At 31.1% G+C, this 21,578-nt stretch overlaps 1 protein-coding gene across 19 annotated transcripts in view; it reads left to right on the top strand.

The window, feature by feature from the left end:
* Positions 1 to 21,578, top strand: part of LOC139502424 (band 3 anion transport protein-like) — an 83,725-nt gene that overhangs the window by 41,621 nt on the left and 20,526 nt on the right. For 4 of the 19 annotated variants that reach the window (XM_071291884.1, XM_071291885.1, XM_071291880.1 and 1 more), the window contains 9 exons: positions 49 to 883; positions 3,650 to 3,697; positions 5,975 to 6,068; positions 6,958 to 7,145; positions 8,413 to 8,570; positions 9,140 to 9,320; positions 9,624 to 9,759; positions 13,710 to 13,784; positions 18,413 to 18,608. In XM_071291884.1, coding sequence (XP_071147985.1) covers positions 49 to 883; positions 3,650 to 3,697; positions 5,975 to 6,068; positions 6,958 to 7,145; positions 8,413 to 8,570; positions 9,140 to 9,320; positions 9,624 to 9,759; positions 13,710 to 13,784; positions 18,413 to 18,608 — 1,911 coding nt within the window. Of the gene's footprint in view, positions 1 to 48; positions 884 to 1,297; positions 1,355 to 3,649; positions 3,698 to 5,974; positions 6,069 to 6,957; positions 7,146 to 8,412; positions 8,571 to 9,139; positions 9,321 to 9,623; positions 9,760 to 13,709; positions 13,785 to 18,412; positions 18,609 to 21,578 lie in introns of all 19 variants that reach the window. The other 15 variants (XM_071291878.1, XM_071291879.1, XM_071291877.1 and 12 more) reach the window with 7 other exon arrangements.

Here is a 21,578-nt window from a genome sequence, read left to right as displayed (position 1 = left end):
GGTGTTAATTATAAATGTAGGTTTAATTTTTTTTGTTTTTGTTGACAGTCATTGCACTTGTCCTCCTCCAGTTCCTACGAAACAGACGGCATGGAATCAGAGACAGAGAGACAGGAAAATGGGATAACATATACCCTAATGGATACAGGGATGCACCAACCTGAATCTGGAAACTTTAAAGAAGTGGAACGACCCAACTCTGTAGACCTAATTGAAAAAGAACGGTCCACTTTTAGAGATCTTATCAACAGTGATACAAAAAGAGATGATGCCGTCACTGAGCTTAATCGACAAGGCTCTGAACCTAATGATTTTAAGCTGGATCTCTCTGATGATGATAATCTGAAAGATTCCCCCGCCATAATTCTGACATCACCCTCGCCAGTTCATTTTGAATATCCTACATCTCCTGTCAACTCTTCAGCATTAAAGCCTCAATTTCAGCTTGGTCCAGTTTCATCTGGAGCCTCTTCTGCTGAAGACATTCAACATTTGGGTAAAGTTTGGCCTATCAAAAAGAGTGGTAACGGGTCCAAAGATGATGACAAAGTTGTATTTTATTTTGGAGATACTGAATCAGTCAGTTCTAAACAAAATACGCCAAAGAAAACGTTTTACTTAGCTGATGAGAATTCTTTATCGTCACGAAAAAAGGAGTCTGAAGTAGGATCATTTAATTCTGTGACATCATCAATGTCCAATCCCGCAGATACAGAATCAATATATTCTGGAACATCTGTTTCGCAGGGACCCCCAGACACAAACTGGATAGACGTACTGTCTGATGCCAGTGTAGAACCACTGCTGTCCCAGAGTGCCTCACAGGAAGGAGCTAAAAGTATAAAGGAAGCTGTAGGGTCAAGCAAGGTCAAATTTCATATGGGTAGGTTGAAAATTCAATTAATATATGTCTAAACAATAATTGCCTATTATGATTAATTTTTTTAGGGGGAAGAGCTTATTTATTCTTTTATTAGTTTAAAAGTGGGAAATTTCATATCACTTAGCAACTAAAAGGAGAGTGAATTTTAGACAACATGAAAATGAGTTTGAATTAAAAAAAAAACCAGACAAAATCTTGAATAGTAATAATAAAATAATGTGCTGTGAAAATCTGACTTAGAAAAAAACAATTTCAGTAGATGCAAAATAATTGTATTTCGTTATTTATGGTTGCAAACAGATGCAGATTAGGTGAATAATGAATTAATTTGTAGACTCGCAGAACCAAGGATTCATGAATATGTATATTTGTTTTTTAAAAGTTTTACTTACAAAGTTTTTCATTTATATGTAGAAAAAGAGATGAAAGCAGCCTATTTCTATTTAAGTGCATTAGTTGAGGGTGAAGAAGGTAGACTTAATCTTTAATCATGTTTTATATATAACCAATTCATTATTCGGAGCCTGATCTGTTTTAGATGTATAGATATTGGGTAGAATGCGGTAGAAAAATAATAGAGTCAATTTCCGAATGCATGCAGAGTAAGAGATTTATTGTCTTTAATTTGCTTTGCTTGCATTGTAATTAAGATTGACATCTGATATAACCATACAAGTAGGCAGAGTCAACATGTATATAGTTGATTATTTGATAATGTTCAATCAAATTCAAATATATACTGTATACAAGTTTAACTCCGCCTTTTCATATTGTTTTCAGATGTCAATCTTAATTACAATGATTGAGCATGCAAACATTAATACAAAGCAAGTAAGGCAAGTAAGCCAACACAACTCTTACTCTGCATGTATTAGGAAATTAATTCTAAAGACATAATAATTCGGAGCCTGATTGTTTATAGATATTAGATTTTGGGAAAGAATGCAGCAGAAAAATATTACAGGCTTATTTTTGCTGCTTAAGGAGGTAGACCTAGGTTTAGGGAAATAACTCCTAAAATCATCAGTACGTTTGTGTCAAACATTTTCAAAAACATATTCTAAGCTTCTAGGTTACATAGATTATTTTTAATCTGTTTCAGGTAAATGCTTAAAAAACATTGATGAACTTGACTTTTACAAACGCTTAACTGATTTAAAGAGTTATCTCCCTGAACCAAGGTCTACCCCCTTAAAGTAGCAGATTGCTAATGAGATTTTATGCTAGCAACTTATTTTTTTAGGTTTTGAGTTGGTTTGAAATGTTGTTCAACCAATAAGTGTTCTGGAGGTGTTTTGAAACTTTTTTTTTTCTTTAAAAACTAAACTTTTATGGGAAACTTAAGCCAAAAGTATCATAAATTCTAATCAGAATCTAAAAAAATTTAATACTTTATGAGAGATTTTCAAAGGTTTGCCATTTGTAAAAATACCTATGCATTTTGAACCTCATTTTAATGGTCAAGTTCTCAAGGGCACAGTAGTGACCTTCCAATACAGGTTTGACTGTATTTTAAAAACTTTCCCTTGTTGATGCTATGTCTTGTGGAACCCCTTTATCTAAAATGTTATTTAGTTTGAACTGTAAACCTGTCATTTGTATTAAGCGTCAGATTTACTTTTAATTGATTTTTTAAAGATTGCTTTACTAAAGCTAGTTAACTAGAGTATTTTATTACTTATAGGTACTGCTTATGTTGATTATACAGATTGCATTAGTTACTAAGTCTAGTTAGCTTGAGTTGTGATACTGATAGATACTAAAGAAACATTTTGTTCAAGCGCATGTCAATCTGGCTATAGTCATCTTTTAACAATTTTATAATTTTGTTAGGGAAGGGGTCTAAAAAAATGAAAGAAAAATTAGAATATTGATGACCTTTTTTTAAGGGGATCTTTTATTTTAAATGAATACATTTAACATAGTTTAGTTGTTAACTATGTTTTAGTACAATTATAATCAATCTATTTTTAAAGGTTGCAGACTTCTTTTAGGGGGAATTCTGTTTTGTGCTGAATAAGGGAGATTTTTTAAAGAAATTTAATAAATTCATTTACCATCCATAATATAAAAAGAGGTGACTTTAAAAAAGAGATCATTGACCAGTACAAGAATAAATGTTATCTCTGTACCTATCTGTATTTGTATTTTGCAAAAGCTACTAACTTATCATCCATATCATGTCATGTCATTGATTCAGGATGAATAAAAGACAATACATTCATGGCAATATCATACCATCCATCCTTGACATTTTTGTAGCCTATATATCAATATGTTATTATAGTTCTTTAGAGGTTCATTCTTGATAGTTATCATAGAACTGTAGAGGTTTGTTCTTAATAGTGATCATATATTTGTAGAAGTCTGTTCTTAGTAGTGACCCTAGTATTGTAGAGGTTCGTTCTCAATAGTGATCATAGAACTGTAGAGGTTTTATCTCAATAGTGATCATAGTATTGTAGAGCTTTGTTCTCAATAGTGATCATAGAATGGTAGAGGTCCGTTCTCAACAGTGATCATAATATTGAAGAGGTCTACTCTTAATAGTGATTATAGTATCATAGAGGTTCATACTGAGTCATCATCAGAATCAGATGGAATTCCATAATCGTTTTTTGGTGTTTTAACTTCTTTTTTTTTGTACATATTTCCACAAGGTATATGGTATGTTTTTCAAGTATATGAAATGTTGTGGTAGCATTTTATGCAAGACATTCTTAAAAAGTTGTCTAAAACTGAAAACAAGTGATTTTATTTGAATAGGTATGGACGAGGATTCAGAACCACTAAATAAAGTCACATTTAAAATGGGTAGGTATCCAGGTCACATTGGTTGATTGATCAGCTTGGAATTATATTTTGTTACCTCAAATTGATCTGTCATTTTTTTTTTCTAGTTTTCCATTGATATAGAATTTTTAACTTTAGTAAATGAATATAAACAAAATGGCATATAATTGTTGTTTTGAAAAAATTGAATTAAAATTTGTTTTGAAAAAATGTTTTGTTAAAAAAAAATTAGAAGAGGGAAACAAAGATAATTTTAAGGGTGATCCTCACAGGACTTTGGATTTTCCACATCATTTAAAGCTAGAAATGTTTTTTCCATTACCTCAAGTCACAATTCACAATAGACATATTTACATATTTGTATGCAAATTTGTCTGCAAACACTTGAAAGTTCTAGTAAAAATTTTGCACTTCAAAACAAAATATTTGATGTTTCAAATTTAAAAATGATTGTCACGCAATATGAGAAGATAAAAAATTCAGCTTAATACCCAAAGTGTAAATATGTCTATTCATCTGTAACCATGAGTATATGATCCCCCTCCCCCCTTAAAAAAACATCAGGAAAGAAAATAATACCATTTGCTGTGATAATGAATAGAATCAAACAAAAATTCTATTTTAAAATCTTGTTTTGATGACTTTTTTTTTCATTCAGCAAAATCCAAAGAACTGGAAGACCAAATTGATGTGACCGTATTTGTTCCTAGCAAGAGACATGATAAAAACTTACTAGTGTCAATTTAATTTTGCACAATTCCAACTTTCTTTTTTTTTTTTTTATCGTATGCATTTGGTATGATCTTTTAACAACTATCTGTTGACTTGCATTAAACTTTACTACAGGTATAGATCAAATCTTAGATTGAAATGGATTGAGTTGTTTTGGTATATCTCTGAAGATATCAGTAATATAAGCATCTAACAAATTCTTCTTTCTTCTTTTATTTATGCACTTTTATAAAAAAAAAAATTTAGATATGATGATAATTTCCTAAATTATAGATAGCATTTTACATATTTGTAATTTATCTAAATTTTGTATCGCAAATTATGAATTTTGGCATGTCTTTAAAAAAAAATTTTATCTAAATATTCTGATTAAAAAAAAACCAACACTTTTCATACTTAAGACAAACAAAGTAACTACAGTTAAGATAAACAATTATTGTGATCTGTCAAAGGTTATTTTTTATATATTAATTTTATTTAGTGTACTCTGCTCACCTAACAACCAATCACCTTTGTCTGTTTTTATTTCACCTGTGATCATGTACACTACAACCTGGGAGGATTTTGTCATATCTACCTCCACGGTGGAAGAGGGTCAGAGTGGACAAAATTCAAGATGGCAACCTTTTGGAGAAGATTTGCCATTTCTTTCCTTTCATCATAAGAATTGAACAAAATATAGATAGAAAGAATTAATTAAGCTTTTTAAATCTATGTTTTTCCAATAAACCTTGCAATTGAAATTCAAAGAAATGGGCTGTCCACAATACACAGGTGGACATAACAGAATCCACATGGATTGAAGTGTATATATCATTATCAACATCTGCTTTTAATGCTTTGCCTGCTTCTTTACTTCAACAATACAAATGTTTGTACTTTTGCTATAAATGGTAGATCATAGTAGCATTTTAGAAGACTTGTTTTCTTTTGTTTGTAGACATTCACCATTTCAGAATTGAGGGATTGCCTGTTATTTCGTTGTTTTAACAATGAAATGAAAATAACTGTACCTTATTGGTTAAAATTCTATTGCTTTGAACTTTGTTAACCAATCACAATGCTTTGGTGTATGCTTTTGAAAATTTTACCCAGAATGCATAAGATTGTGAAAGAGATGATTGGATAATTTCTATTATATATAATTTGTGTAGCATGTATCATATATCCATATATATTACAATGTTAGCATGGTTAAATATTTATTACTTTGGCACAGGTATGATCAATGATAAACCCGATATTATTTTGTTTTAATTTTATATAGGGATTTTGTATCAGGAGATTAAAAATCATTTCCCTTTCGGTTCTTTATTTTTGATTGATTGATTTTTATTTATCAATGCTTCTTTTGGTGGAGGAAGAGGGGGGGGGGGGGGGGGGGGTGTCCAGAGAGAACCACATTTTACCTCAGAATCTACTTGCAGGGTTCAAATTAACAACATCAGTGTTGACAGGGTTGTGGTAATGCACAATATCTTCAGAATTTGCAGAACATATGATATCTGAAATTTAAAACTTCAGTTTTCCTGAGCCATATAATTAAGTTGATGTATATATTTTTAGGGGCAGACAGTTACTCTAATCTAGAGGCTTTGGACAAAGAAAATGACCCATCTGTAGAGCAAGCAGTTCATAACCAGAATAGGAGAGGTTCACGGTAATTATATGATTCATTTTTACACCATATACTGTAAACCACCTTATTTTCGCGAGCGATTTATTTTCGCGACTTTCGCGAGAAGCAAAATAACCCGTATATAAATCGTCGCGAATATGTAAAACTTATATCCTTCCTTATTTTACTACACCAAACATTTTTGAAAATCGCGAAATTAAATCTCCATGAAATGAGATAGTAAGGGCTAAACACGAAATAAAGTATCCGCGAAAATAAGTTGGTTTACAGTATTAGGTGCATATCAGGAATAGAACAATTTTACAGACCTGTACAGACACATAGTTATGAGACTTTGTCAACCAGTCTTCTCCAACACCTAAAGGCTGCATGCTTCATAGGCCAATCCAGGGGGGCCTGTGGGGGTTGTGGAAAAAAAATGGTTGATTATATAAGAAATCACTGAAGCATGACTGGAGGGCTCCCCCTTCCCTTTTAGGTCGGTCAGTGGGCCCCCGGTAAAAAAAAGTTCTGGATCTGCCACTGTGCTTGATGCAGCAAATAAATAATTTTCACAAGTCTTTGACTAGACTAATTTGGGATCTCACGCAATTACTGTAAACAAACATATCTTCATAGATACTTTATTTCTCTAAGAGTTCTTTCTAGTAAACTTTCTAATTTCTTGACCTATTTATGTAGTCCAAGATAAAAATGGGACAATTTATATTGGCCTTCTTTTTCAACTGGCAAAAGTCTAGAAAATAAATTTCCTTATTCACCCTTTAGATAAGCACACTGAAGTAGATTTAATACCCAACAAACACACAACAGATTTAAAAAATGTGACATGTGATAAAAACAAACATTTTGTTGGAAAGAGAACAATAAGAATCAAGTGTATTACAAATTAGACATTTTCTATTTATAGGTCAAAAGATGGGCGGCCCCACAAGCACCGTCATCACCACCACCACCATGAGCATTATAAACAAGAAGATCTGTTACTACGACGACAGAAGGGGAGCGAAGTCCACTTGGACAAAAAACTTCAGAGGGTACCAACTGAGGCTGACGAGGCTAACTTACTACAAACTGCCGATTTGGATGAAATGGCCAGTATGTATTGTTTCTGTTATGGAGGCCCAACATGGGGATATCTAGGAATCATAAAATCATTATATTTTCTTGATGTTGATTACAAAATTGAAAATTAATTTCTATAAAAGTAGTAATTGAATAAATAAAAAATGCAAAAAATGAAAAAAGTTAATGTGATGGTGGTAATGAGTTCAATCTAATCATTGTTGATCAAATGACAAAAATTAAAGACATAATAATGATTCCTTCATGCAAAGTGTGTACTTGTAACTGCATAAATTTTTAATGCAATAATTGTGAACCCATTATTCATTAGTGTACTAATTGTGAACCCATTATTCATTAGTGTACTAATTGTGAACCCATGATTCATTAGTGTACTAATTGTGAACCCATTATTCATTAGTGTACTAATTGTGAACCCATTATTCAGTAGTGTACTAATTGCCTTAAAAAAGAAAAGGCAAAAGATAACAAAGAGTACCTTAAAATTTACAAGCCAAAAATTAACAATGTCACAACAAAAAACAAAGACAGCACATCCATATCAGTCTTCACGCTTAACCACAAGATGATGCTTGTAAAATTGCATTCAGGCTAGTAAAATACTTTTCTTAAAGCCAACAGAATCCAACTAAAATTCTTGTGGATTCAAAAGTAAATCATGGAGACCGCCCCTGGGGGGGGTTACTGACTATACGTTTGGGTATAACTGTGCCGACAGCACTTGTCAGAACATACTCTGTTTTAACTAGAAAACCTAGAAAAACATACCCTGTTCTAAACAGAAATATTGAAAAACATACCCTGTTCGAAACAGAAATATTGAAAAACTTACCCTGTTCTAAACAGAAATATTGAAAAACTTACCCTGTTCTAAACAGAAATATTGAAAAAGATACCCTGTTCTAGACAGGCTTAGAAAATTGATACCCTGTTCTAGACCGTATAAAATAGATGCTTATCTATACCCAGGTTCTAGACTGTATCTTAAACAGTTAAAAAACCGTTTGTGTTATAGACAAATGCTTTATTTGAAAAAAGACCCTGTTCTCACCAGCAAGGCATGAAAAAGCGACCCTGTTCTAACCAGCAGGACATGAAAAAGGGACCCTGTTCTAACCAGCAGGACATGAAAAAGCCACCCTGTTTTGCGGCACACTCGTGCCACCAAAAATATAGGGAGTAACCCCCCTGGGAGACTGCCATAGACAGTACATGAAAACTAAAGGCTAAGCAACACAAACTTTTCAGTGAATTACAATATAAAACTATTATATTTTAGGCCACAGATTGGAGAACTTACAAGGAATACGAAGACATAAAATAAACAGGAAGAAACGTAATGCCATGGCGTCCATTGTCCATATTGGAAAGACTGACAAAGGGAAGAAAAAGTTTTACAAGGAACCAAAGAAAAAGTTTGATCATAGTCCTCATGAGGTAAACAATGGTATACATAGTAAAAGTTTGATCATAGTCCTCATGAGGTAAACAATGGTATACATAGTAAAAGTTTGATCATAGTCCTCATGAGGTAAACAATGGTATACATAGTAAAAGTTTGATCATAGTCCTCATGAGGTAAACAATGGTATACATAGTAAAAGTTTGATCATAGTCCTCATGAGGTAAACAATGGTATACATAGTCAAATTCTAGGTTGCAAGTTAAATCTGAGGCCAACCAATAGAAATACTTTTACGTTGGTAATTGCTTTCCATGTTTGAATCACATGGCATGTTTTTTATGAGTATGAAAAAAGTTAATGTGACATCATACTCATGACACATTGGTAATGAGTTCAATCTAATCATTGTTGATCAAATGACAAAAATTAAAGACATAATAATGATTCCTTCATGCAAATCATGCAATTAAATTTGAAAAGTAATTTTGATTATTACAAGACAAATCCAATTAGAGATCAGAAATAATCAATAACAAAAATATGTGTTGGAGCCTTTATTAGTTAAAGGCAAATATACTTACACATTTATCTATATTTGCAGGTGTTTGTAGAACTTGATGAATTGTATGTCGGAGAGTCTAAGGAATTTGAATGGAGAGAGAAAGCTCGTTGGATCAAGTTTGAGGAAGATGTAGAAGAAGGAGCAGAAAGATGGGGGAAACCCCATGTAGCCTCACTTTCATTTCATAGTCTGCTGGAACTCAGAAGGGGATTGGAGAATGGTTTGTAAAATAAACGTTTTTATGTGGCTCCATCTTAAGTAAACCTTTTGACGCTATATTGATTTTTTTATGCTAGTAAATGATATTTCTAGGAAAGTCAGTTCAGAAATGTCATTTATATGAAATGTATAGTCAGATTTTCATTTGATTTATATATATTCTCTTTTGCAAAATATTGTAGAAATTTTTTGGAAACAATAATCATGATTTCTTGAAATTCTTTTGTCAAGATGACTAAAATTGAGGAAAGTATAATACAATTTTGAGTTAATATTTATTTCATGTATTCATTTCTTATTTAAGGTACAATGCTGTTAGACATAGAAGCAACAGATCTGCCAACCATTGTAAACAACATCATCGACAGCATGATTATACATGATCAAATTAAGCCAGAAAACAAAGGCAATATACTAAGAACTCTGCTTCTTAAACATAAGTATGTATTATCATAATATAGACTAGTGGTAAATTTAAGATTCACTTAGTTACATAACACTGAATAAATATTTTCATACTATATCTTGGTCACGGCACCAAAAAAAGTGAAATAATTTCATCTCTTTTAATGGAGTACTTCATACTGATCTCACTATATTATAAATGTGTGATGTTTTTGAATGTTAGTCAATGCAAGTTTTTGTTGTTACAATTTAACATGTTCTTTTCTTTGTTGTCATATTTTATAAGCTTTGGTTAGGATTGAAGACATATACTTTCTTAAAGTGTCTTTTTTTGTCTTTGCGTTGTGATTCGTAAATTACTATGTAGAAAGTTCTAATTGAGTTGGTTCATATGTGAATGTAACTGATATTGTTTATAGCAATTCTAGACTTTCTTCATGTACATATTCATATGTTTTTTGAAGTCTTGAAACTCTTTACTTGTTGTCTTATGTCATATCTTAGTTATTTTTTTTGTTCTTTTGAGAATTTGTTGTTGATAGTTTCTGTTACATTTTATAGTCTTGATGAATAAAAACTTGACACATTGTATAGACAACTGATTATTGTTTAAGAATGTGTTGTACTCTAGATGTCTAAGAACTAAGCCTACATCATAAATGTGATTTTAGTTGTTACGATTTAGTTATTTTTTTTATTTCTGTCTCATTGATGTTAAGCTCCTCTCCCTTTTATTAATTCTTTCTTCAGTTACAAGATATCTGATTGGCCTAATGTTATGTTCTGATATAAGTAATTTGTTCCTTCTTAGTGTTATGAGTAAGCGGTAAGTGTTGAGGTCAGCTCTGCTAAATAATGATTGCTCTCATCAGTAACAAAAGTAACAAATCATTTGAAGAGTGATCGTTTCAATAGGTAATCAGCTGTGTTTTTTTGTTGCCATTGGTTACTTGTCAATTGACAAGTTGATGTTACCATTGAAACGCCACAATATGTGATCGTTGCCAATGGTAACAAGGTGTGATCATCTGAAAAGCTGATTTGAGTTTATTTAGTTATATGGTGAAAACTAAACTACACATTGTAAAATATTTCAGCTCTAATGTTATAAGTGCTTGTGTCTTCATAGATATCATTTTTGATTAAATCTCATCATTTTTTTCATTGTGACGCCATCATGTTTGTTGTGCCTTGTATGTAGAAAAATAATTACAGTTGTGTGTTAAAATTGGTATAAAGAGTGATTGTTGCCATGGTGTGGTATATTGATAAGCTTAACTGAGAAATACTCATAAAATGAGTTATAATATATGAATAACTTTGGTAGTCATCATTGTCATTCATTAAGATTACAGATTACTGTCTACGAATTTGGTTTCATTTTCTTTGGGTGGCCAAGGGGTGGGGTAATTCAATCAGTTAATAATCATATGCAGCATATATGAGGTTTGGAAGTTTTCCGTAATTCCATGATTCAAAATGAAGGGATGATTCATTCAGGTTTTATTTTTGCATGGAAATGTACTTAGCATTTTCAGCTTTTTAATAACTTTATCTGCCGTTTAAAATCTATATACTTTCTCTGAACATACTAATAGGTTTGAGGAAAGTATCAGTGACTTTTGATTAAGCATGGGATAACCCACTAGCACTTACTCTAAATTCTAAGATTAAAAAACAAAAAACTGACGTTCTTAAAATGTGGTGGTTCTGAAAGGTGTTGACCACCAAAATTTGGCAAAGGACCGTCACAGTTTTGCTATTTTACAATAAAATAATAATGAGGAACTCTGGATAATTTTAAAACTTTATTAACTGATTAGACTTTGTGAATGAAGAAATACGTGGAAAACGTGACAATATTTAGGATCCAGCAGTCTTTATTGTGTCAACATTTAGTCTTTAATGGGTTTTAAGATAGAAGTGTCAGAACATAATGTATATAAAAAAATATCTACCAGTTTTTACATTTTGCTTTTTGCATTCCCAGAAAATGGCTTTTGAATTTAGCAGTAAACAGAAGAAGTTTGAATTAGATTTTATTTTGAGCTTTTTTAAACATAGTAGCATATGAATATTCAGATATGCAAATGCTTCACATACAATGCGTAAGTAACTTAGCTTGCAAATTAGCTTTAATGTCAAGGAATTTTAACCTAGATTTACCACAAAAATGCTTTAAGGAAGTAGTGGCCTCTCTGAAATCAGATCATGTTCCAGGTTTTGTTAGATTTGTCTGTCTTTTGAGCAGATTTTCATAATTACATTTTTCAAAACCTCATAGCCATAGGTGCCATTAATCAAGATTTAAGCTTTCCTTCCCTTTAAAAAGAAAACGTCAGTCTTTATAAATGTCTTCAAGACATTTAAAATATCACCCACTAAGCTTCTGTTCAACAGATACAGAAACATACCTTGCTACAAAAGACATTCTTAGAATAAATATTTGGTATTTTGTCCCGACATTGGTAAAAGAACAAAATTAGTCAAATTTTCTTCTCTTAAAATCATTTAAATAATATCAACATGTTTATTAATCTCTAAAGCAGCCATCAGTTATAATATTTCATTAAACTATCTTTCAATGAATATGCATCAATCATTTCAGTGAACTACATAGATTAATTCCAGTTTTTTTAGGAGAAAAAAAATAAAAATCATGATAAAATATTTCATGTGTGTATATATCACCATTCTAATAAATAACAACATTGATAAGCTTTTGATCATTAATTTGTTTGCATAATTAACTTGCAAATTAATTTCACGCCCTGTTTGTGGTATAACTTATAACAAGTGATTATCTCCCTTTAATAGTTTTTTTTTATTATCTCCCCTTAAGAGTTTCTTTATTATCTCCCTTTAATAGCTTAAAGTAATTGGCTGGAAATTCATTATAACATTTCTCATTAGTCTGGAATGAATCCTAAAAAAATAAACTGCCATTTCTACATTGTATGCAGTGCTTTTTAACAATTTTAATGTAATTATTCTGAAGAAGAAAGTTTGATTTCAAAAACCACGCCCCTGCACCATAAAGAAATACAAGACTTTGATTTAAATTGTTTTGGAGAATCAAAATGCTCATGGAAAGACAAAGCAGTTTGTTTTCTTGTAGGACAAATTCAAAGTACATCAAAAGGTTATTGTGTCATTTTGTTAATAAGTAAATTAGAGACAGTATCTTTAATAAATAGAAATTGCTTCCTTGCAGGAATAAAGGTCACCCTAGGTCAAGGTGTCATTTTGTCAACAGGTTATTAATGTTTAGTAGATAGTAATGTTATTGTTTTGTTATAAAGTTGATGATTATTTTGGTCTAAGGATTTGTTAGCATGACTTGTTATTTTTTCATAACATATCTGAGAGTCTAGAATGGGGGGTGGGGGAGGTTCTTGTATTCTTTAATTTTTTTATTCATAAATTTTGCCCATATTTCTCTAATCTCTACCACCCCTTTATCTTTTCTTTATTTTTAGGCCCATTTTTCTGGTATTTAATCAATCATGTTTGTTATTCTCTATTCTGTAAATGCCACCAGACCCTCATAAAATTGTAATGGTCCAATAAGATGTGTACTTTGGTGATTAGTGGGGTCCAAATCTTGTAAGCAGACAAAGGACCACATAAGTTTGGTCCATATGGAATAAACATTTCTTTGCTTTTGGTTGCCTCTTGTTGCTTTGGTTTTAACAGCAGGTTTAAGATACCTGTTTCTTTACATCAGCTCTCTATGGTTGCTAATGTGCCATATTGTCAGAGCATGTGAAATTGTTTTGGCGGGAAAATCAGTCTTGCATGAAAGCCTTCAAGGAAAATCAAATCTGGAAGTGGGTTGCCTTTTTTACAAGACTTATATGTTCTGATTTATTTGTAAGTCATATTTTGTTTAATTGTTACTTTATGGAAATGTATGTATGCACAGCATGGCCTTTCAGCCATTTTGTTTAATTAGGATATTATAAGAGTTACATCCCTTTTTCAGACATGTTGGTCAAAGAGAAAACTTTATCCGACGGAATTTTTCGTATATGAATCTACGTGGATTAGACAGATACAGGTGGATATACCATGGTTGCCATGGTTACATTCTTCTTGGGAATCCTATATATTTATTAACCATATTTAATTATGCATTCAAATTCAAGAGGTCATGGGTCATTTTATTGATTGTATGTTTATAGATTATCTGTTTTGTTAAATGTTTGATATTCATTAAACATTTTTTCTTCGCTCAATTTCTGTAAAATAATTGATCAGAATGATTGATTCTATCTAGAGTCTAATATTTATGGACTAAAAAAAAGAAAATTTTACTACCGGGTAATCAGTAAAAGTTGTAAAACCTTCATATATAGGAGTGAAAGTTGTTCTTTTGGGTGTTATTTTCTTGACAGTTATTAAAATCAATTAATCAAATTTTTTATTGATGAATTTGAGCTGTGAAAAAATTAAAACGGTTGAAAAATCATTTTTATCATTTGGTTTGATTTTTTTTTATATTCATATCTCAGCACAAGCAGACGAACTTTGTTTTTTAATGTCTCATTTCTATAGTATTTTGCTATATAATCCACCCATTAGCTTTTATTGAATGCTTTGGGCATATAGATATGCAACCAAATTTGTCATATGCACCAATCTGCTTGCATGCTGAAATTATAGAAATGATCAGATATTTAAAAAAAAAAAAAGCTTAAAGCTGAGGGCTCATTTATATCTAAAGAACAATATACAATATGCATTTTTAGTTCAGATGAAGTCAGGGTTTCTTAAACTTGATAATTTTTTTTATAATTTATCCGAATAAAAAAATCAAACCTTTACAAAATGCAAAGACTATATTATTTTCTGATAAATAAGAAGCTTTGGGAATTTTTTAATCAAAGTAAGAATCTTGCAGATGCGGAAATGTCTCTTCAAAATGAATTATTAAATATTTGAATGAAAATAGATTTTTACAAACATTCATAAAACAAATAATCTAAATACATCTATGTAATAGAATTTGACCTTTGAATTTGAATATGAACTTAGCTAATTACTTGTAACCATGGTAATAGTAGTCAGCATACTAACATGGCTTTAGTTGTTTATTTCTTTCTTTTAGTTTTAGCAGTTTTGTCCATAATCAAAAATATTGTTTTTATTATTAATTACTTTTTTTTAATAGAGGTATTTCAATTTGTTTTACATTAATTGTTTAAGGTGGTGCCTAACACTACAGGGAGATAACTTTGTAAAGTCAGCTAAACGTTTTAATTACGTTGTGTTGTTAAGGGAATATAAAGCTTCTCAATGATCAAAATTAGTGTTTGTCAAACTGCTATATAACCAGTGTAATTTTTCTGATAAAACGCTTGGTTCAAATTTTATTCAATTTTTTATATTTTTGTTAAAGGGTCAAAGTAAATACTTTGTAAAAATTTTATGAAAATTAAACGAGTCAAATTAATTTTAGTGAAAGTGTTGGGTACCACCTTAAGTATTGCTTAAAACACTAGGAAGTTCTATTTGGTATTATGTTTAGATCAAGTAAATTATATTTTTCAAAGGAATTTTTTTTTTTAACTGAAACTTTTCAAAAGACCATTTTTATATTACCAACTTTAAATTAATGAGTATATACTACTGGTTACCTGCTCTGTGATAACACATTCTGGAATTCACCGTTTCAGAATCTAATGCATGCTGGGTAATATTTTCAAAAACGTACACCAAAGCGTTTTGATTGGTTTAAAACGTTATAAACAATGGAAATTCAACCAATGGCGTAACGTTATTTTCATTTTGGGGTACGAACAATGAAATTACCCATGATGCTTTAGATTCTGAAACGGCCAATTGGTCAAGTAAAAGCAACAAAAATAAATAAAATCAAGTTTACACTTGGTGCAATCTGTGGAAAAAATACACTGTTATATGTTTTCTGCACTCAACAAAATCATTGTTAAACAGTTCATTTTTGTGCCAAATTACACAGTTTATACCGGTAAGCTTGATTTTACTGCTGTCATTTGTTCTTACTTGGATGAGTATCAGATTGTCCTACAGTATGTAGTCTGTCCAAAACTTATATACTTCATTAAGAAAGTTCTGGACAGTCCCCCTTTTCTGTGTGAAGGGTCAAAAGTCATGTCATGTGACATTTTTCTGTGTGTCTGCCAAATCTTGTGAAGTCCAAATTAAGCAAAGATAATGATTTTAACAGATTTCCTTTTAAAATATTCAATTATTTTTTTTTATTTTGGGCTTACTAACTCTGACAAAAGCCTAGGTTATGGTAACATTTCCCATAACTTGATATTTCATGAAAACCCTGTAACCACATGACTTTTATATGTAAAATTGGATAAGACCAAGAAATAGATTTTCTCAGAACTTAACATTGGTTCAAAAATAAAAAAAGTAGAAAGAGAAAATGTATTAAATCTACAAGCTTTAATTGTAAAAATACAACAATATTTTAAGGTGGACAAAACTACATTTATGCATATTTTCTATCTTTTTATACTAACCAGTTATTTAGTTTGTTTTTACTCAGTTATCGTAAATGTTCACAATGCACCTTATCGCTATTTGTCCGCCATTACTGGACATCACAAAGGTTCACATAAATTTTGAAGTCAGAATAGAAAATATCTGACGCTGAAATGTGATTGTTGTATGAGTTCAAGAAGCGCAGATTCTAGGTTCAAGATGCGCAGCTTCTAGGGTCAAGTGGCGCAGATTTCCAAATAGCGATAAGGTCTATGCCTGAATGAGCACCTTTATCAGTTTTGGTTTAAATTAATGCTGCACATTTTATTTCATTTACAGAATAACAGCTGACCAATCAGAGTGTGCTATTATGTTTGGTGAACCATGAATTTTTTTTTATGAACTTTTGTAAAAATGGAGAAAAAGAACACTGGTCTAGATGTTTTAATTTAACTTTTTTCATCAGTCCCACAAAATTGATTACCTAGAAACTCTTTTGATAGGTAGTTAACAAGGCGATTTCATTGTCCACCAAACAAATATGGAAACCTGACTTTTTCATTCATTGTACACACTCAAGTGCGTCTGCTGTAATTTGATCAGCTGAATTTGATGGAGATTAAGTTCATTACTTGAGTCTAATATCCATGTGTTGTCTCACCTTAATTCAGCAGAAATTGATATTTATATTAGTTACTATTTGAATATTAAATTTGGGGGTACCCATCATTTTTTTCCAAAAAGAATTATAGTGTTTATTAGCCTTCAATTTCAATCATCATATTCAATTGCCAAAATCCAAATAGATCATTTGATTTGAAAATTGTAACTCATGTTCATAAGATGCTTCCAATTTTAAATACTGTTAAAACACTCTGTCGACTGATAATATGCTTTTCCCTTAACCTCCCTCCTCCTTATTTGGAATGCATTATTAATTACTGTATTTAGAAATAAGAATTATCAGACGAAATTGAAAGTTTGAATTTTTACAAACATATAATGGAATGTGGTGATGGTTAAGTTTAGAATAGAAAATGCTTCTGAGGTGATTTTGTGTAGGTTTTATACTGAAATGTCTGACCCCAGAACACAAGTTCAATGATGGCTATAAATATCTGAAAATAAATGAAATCAGTGATCAAGTCTACTCTTAAAGAATTTGGATTCATTTTAAATTATATTTACTAAATTAGAATATTGTAATGAGTTGTAAAATTAAGTTTGTTTCATTTAATTGCATTACAGCCATGTTTTTTTTAATTATTTTATTTTAACGTTTAGCTCTCACGTTTATTCATATTGATCATTCATGATTTCAGATTTTTTTTCAGCTTGATATGTTTAGTTTTACAAAATCCTTGTGGATTAGTTCAGAAATGTTTATGTCCTTGTGAATTTTGTCGTTAGAATATAGAATCTAATATTTATTGTTCCTGATGTTATCTTTTAAATCACTTTTTTTTTTTTTGAGTATTATCTGCCTTGTATAATATGCAATGCATTCACCAATTATCATGCACATACCCGTAGCCAGGGGGGGTTCGGACCACCCCCCCTTGAAACCAAATAAGCACTGTTAAAAGTCAACGTTCTGTTCAAATTGTGACTGTTAAACTCAAGTTCAGGAGTCCAAATAACCCCCCTTGGAAATTCCTGGCTACAGGCCTGATGCAATAGCTCTTTTATATCACTTGATGTTCAAATGCCCCTTGAAGAATACTGCGAAACAATTTTAAATGTGAAAAAGACAAAAGAAAACAAATGATTTATCATGTGCGACATCAAACTCATTATAACATGGTCGATAAAATATATTTATTCGTTGAAAAAAACATAACTAAGATAACAGAAATCACATCAAATACACAGTACATCAGACCACATCAAGCTCTAACAATTTCAAAACAAAAATCCTACTCTAATGAATATTTAATATGAGGATGACTCATGAATATGCATTATATGTTGTTTATTCTCTAATTTTTTTTATCACTCATGAATATTCATTCAATTACTTTTTTAATCTTTAATAATTTCTTCTTTATATTATTGATTCTTAATAAAATATTATATATGCTTTCAAATTATTTAGTATGATCATAAATTAATATATTAGTATTTGTTCCTTTTAGACATTCATTATTTCTTTTATGAATATTCATCAATTAAGTTCATAAATGAATATGCAGTATACGTTCCTTTCAGACATCAGAGTACTAAGCATTCCTTGATGAAGTCACTGTCGACTGCTAGTTTCAATTCAGAAGCATCTCGAAACAGTCTTGATCACAAAGACAAGAACTTTAGTCGTCAGGATTCAGTGAGGGAGAAGTTATTGGACGAGAACCATGATAACAAGGGCAAGCTAGAATTTGTTAAAGTCGATGTTGACAACAATATGGTATGATAATTTCCTAATCACATGATTGACATGTGACATGGAGTACAAAATAACATAACTAGTTTCCAGTGTTATAATAGAAAAACACAGGATATGGAGCTTCCATCCATGACATAAAAATCCAAAATGCCAGTAACCAGTCTGATCAGGGTTGGCAAAAACCCGAGTTTTATGAGTATTGCCCAGCCCAGTGGGAAATACTGAAGGGAAAAGCCGGGTTTTACTGGGTTTTACTGGGCAATACTGGGTAATAAAGAATACTGGCCTGAATTTTAAAGAGGATTCAGTTATCAAACACAAATGCAATACATTTAAGATATATATAAACCTATTTTTATTTATAACTACATGTACGTTTACTTGTTTGAGAGTCCTATAAGACATACATGTACAAATGTACAAGTCTATACTATACATTTGAGAAAGAATAATTCTAACAACTCTGAGATTTTTGTTTTCAACCATATATAGCTAATATAAAGAATTGACCAATTACATGTAATAAAAATTACTTTGAAATGATTTATATGTACAAATGTACATAACTAATTAATAAGTAATTATTCAGATTAGAACATAGATATGTTTATATAACAATAATCAGCCTTTTCATTTCTATAAGAGTTAATGACAAGACCCTGTAGGGTGTTTATTTAGCAATCATGATTGCATATATAGCAATTTAATTTACAATCCACATAAACACTGCAATAAAATGCTTGGAAATTAACAAGGAGGCTTAAAATGTGTAAATCTTGTATTTTGCCTACATGAAATTTAAGTAGAGAAGAGAATGAAATTGAATTTTTATACGACCGCAAAAATTTTAATTTTTCGTCGTATATTGCTATCACGTTGGCGTCGTAGTCGTCGTCTTGCATCATCGTCGTCCGAATACTTTTAGTTTTCGCACTCTAACGTTAGTAAAAGTGAATAGAAATCTATGAAATTTTAACACAAGGTTTATGACCACAAAAGGAAGGTTGGGATTGATTTTGGGAGTTTTGGTCCCAACATTTTAGGAATTAGGGGCCAAAAAGGGCCCAAATAAGCATTTTCTTGGTTTTCGCACTATAACTTTAGTTTTAGTAAATTGAAATCTATGAAATTTTGACACAAGGTTTATGACCACAAAAGGAAGGTTGGGATTGATTTTGGGAGTTTTGGTTCCAACAGTTTAGGAATTAGGGGCCCAAAAAGGCACCAAATAAGCATTATTCTTGGTTTTCGTACAATAACTTTAGTATAAGTGAATAGAATTCAATGAAATTTAAACACAAGGTTTATCAACACAAAAGGAAGGTTGGGATTGATTTTGGGAGTTTTGGTCCCAACAGTTTAGGAATTAGGGGCCAAAAAGGGGCCCAAATAAGCATTATTCTTGGTTTTCGCACCATAACTTTAGTATAAGTAAATAGAAATCTATGAAATTAAAACACAAGGTTTATGACCATAAAAGGAAGGTTGGGATTGATTTTAGGAGTTTTGGTCCCAACAGTTTAGGAATAAGGGGCCCAAAGGGTCCAAAATTGAACTTTGTTTGATTTCATCAAAAATTGAATAATTGGGGTTCTTTGATATGCCGAATCTAACTGTGTATGTAGATTCTTAATTTTTGGTCCCGTTTTCAAATTGGTCTACATTAAGGTCCAAAGGGTCCAAAATTATACTTAGTTTGATTTTAACAAAAATTGAATCCTTGGGGTTCTTTGATATGCTGAATCTAAAAATGTACTTAGATTTTTTATTATTGGCCCAGTTTTCAAGTTGGTCCAAATCGGTGTCCAAAATTAAACTTTGTTTGATTTCATCAAAAATTGAATAATTGGGGTTCTTTGATATGCCAAATCTAACTGTGTATGTAGATTCTTAATTTTTGGTCCCGTTTTCAAATTGGTCTACATTAAAGTCCAAAGGGTCCAAAATTAAACTAAGTTTGATTTTAACAAAAATTGAATTCTTGGGCTTTTTTGATATGCTGAATCTAAACATATACTTAAATTTTTGATTATGGACCCAGTTTTCAAGTTGGTTCAAATCAGGATCCAAAATTATTATATTAAGTATTGTGCAATAGCAAGAAATTTTCAATTGCACAGTATTCAGCAATAGCAAGAAATCTTCAATTGCACAGTATTGTGCAATAGCAAGCAATTTTCAATTGCACAGTATTGCGCGATAGCAAGAAATCTTCAATTGCACAGTATTGTGCTATAGCAAATATTTTCAGTTGCACAGTATTGCGCAATAGCAAGAAATATCTAATTGCACAATATTGTGCTATAGCAAGAAATTTTCAATTGGAGTTATCTTTCTTTGTCTAGAATAGTAGTTGAATCAACTTAAATCATTGTTTTATACAATATACAATGTATATTCACTTTTACTACCAACTGATGAATTAAAACAATCTTTACCATTCAGTGATAACAAGCACTTTATTTTACATTTTAATATTTTATGATGTATTTAAATGAGTAGTTATTGTTGCAAACTCCATTAGGAATTTGAATTGAGATCAGTTTTGGAAAAAGGGAAAGGGGGATGTGAAAAAAAAATTGGGGGGGGGGGGGGTAAATTTTTTTCATTTCAGATTTCATAAATAAAAGGAAAATTTCTTCAAACATTTTTTTGAGAGGATTAATATTCAACAGCATAGTGAATTGCTCAAAGGCAAAAAAAAATTTTTAAGTTCATTAGACAACATTCATTCTGTGTCGGAAACCTATGCTGTGTCAACTATTTAATCACAATCCAAATTTAGAGCTGAATCCAGCTTAAATGTTGTGTCCATACTTGCCCCAACTGTTCAGGGTTCAACCTCTGCGGTCGTATATAGTTGCGCCCTGCGGAGCATCTGGTTTATCTTCTAGAAATGACTCAATGGTTATCTGTATAAAATGTATATATTTAGCTATAATACTATGAAACTACAACAAGTCTTTACTATTTATTGTTGAAATAAGCTTA

Source organism: Mytilus edulis, chromosome 14, assembly GCF_963676685.1.
Source record: "Mytilus edulis chromosome 14, xbMytEdul2.2, whole genome shotgun sequence".
Lineage (NCBI taxonomy): Eukaryota > Metazoa > Mollusca > Bivalvia > Mytilida > Mytilidae > Mytilus > Mytilus edulis.
This window is presented reverse-complemented; position numbering and strand designations above follow the sequence as displayed.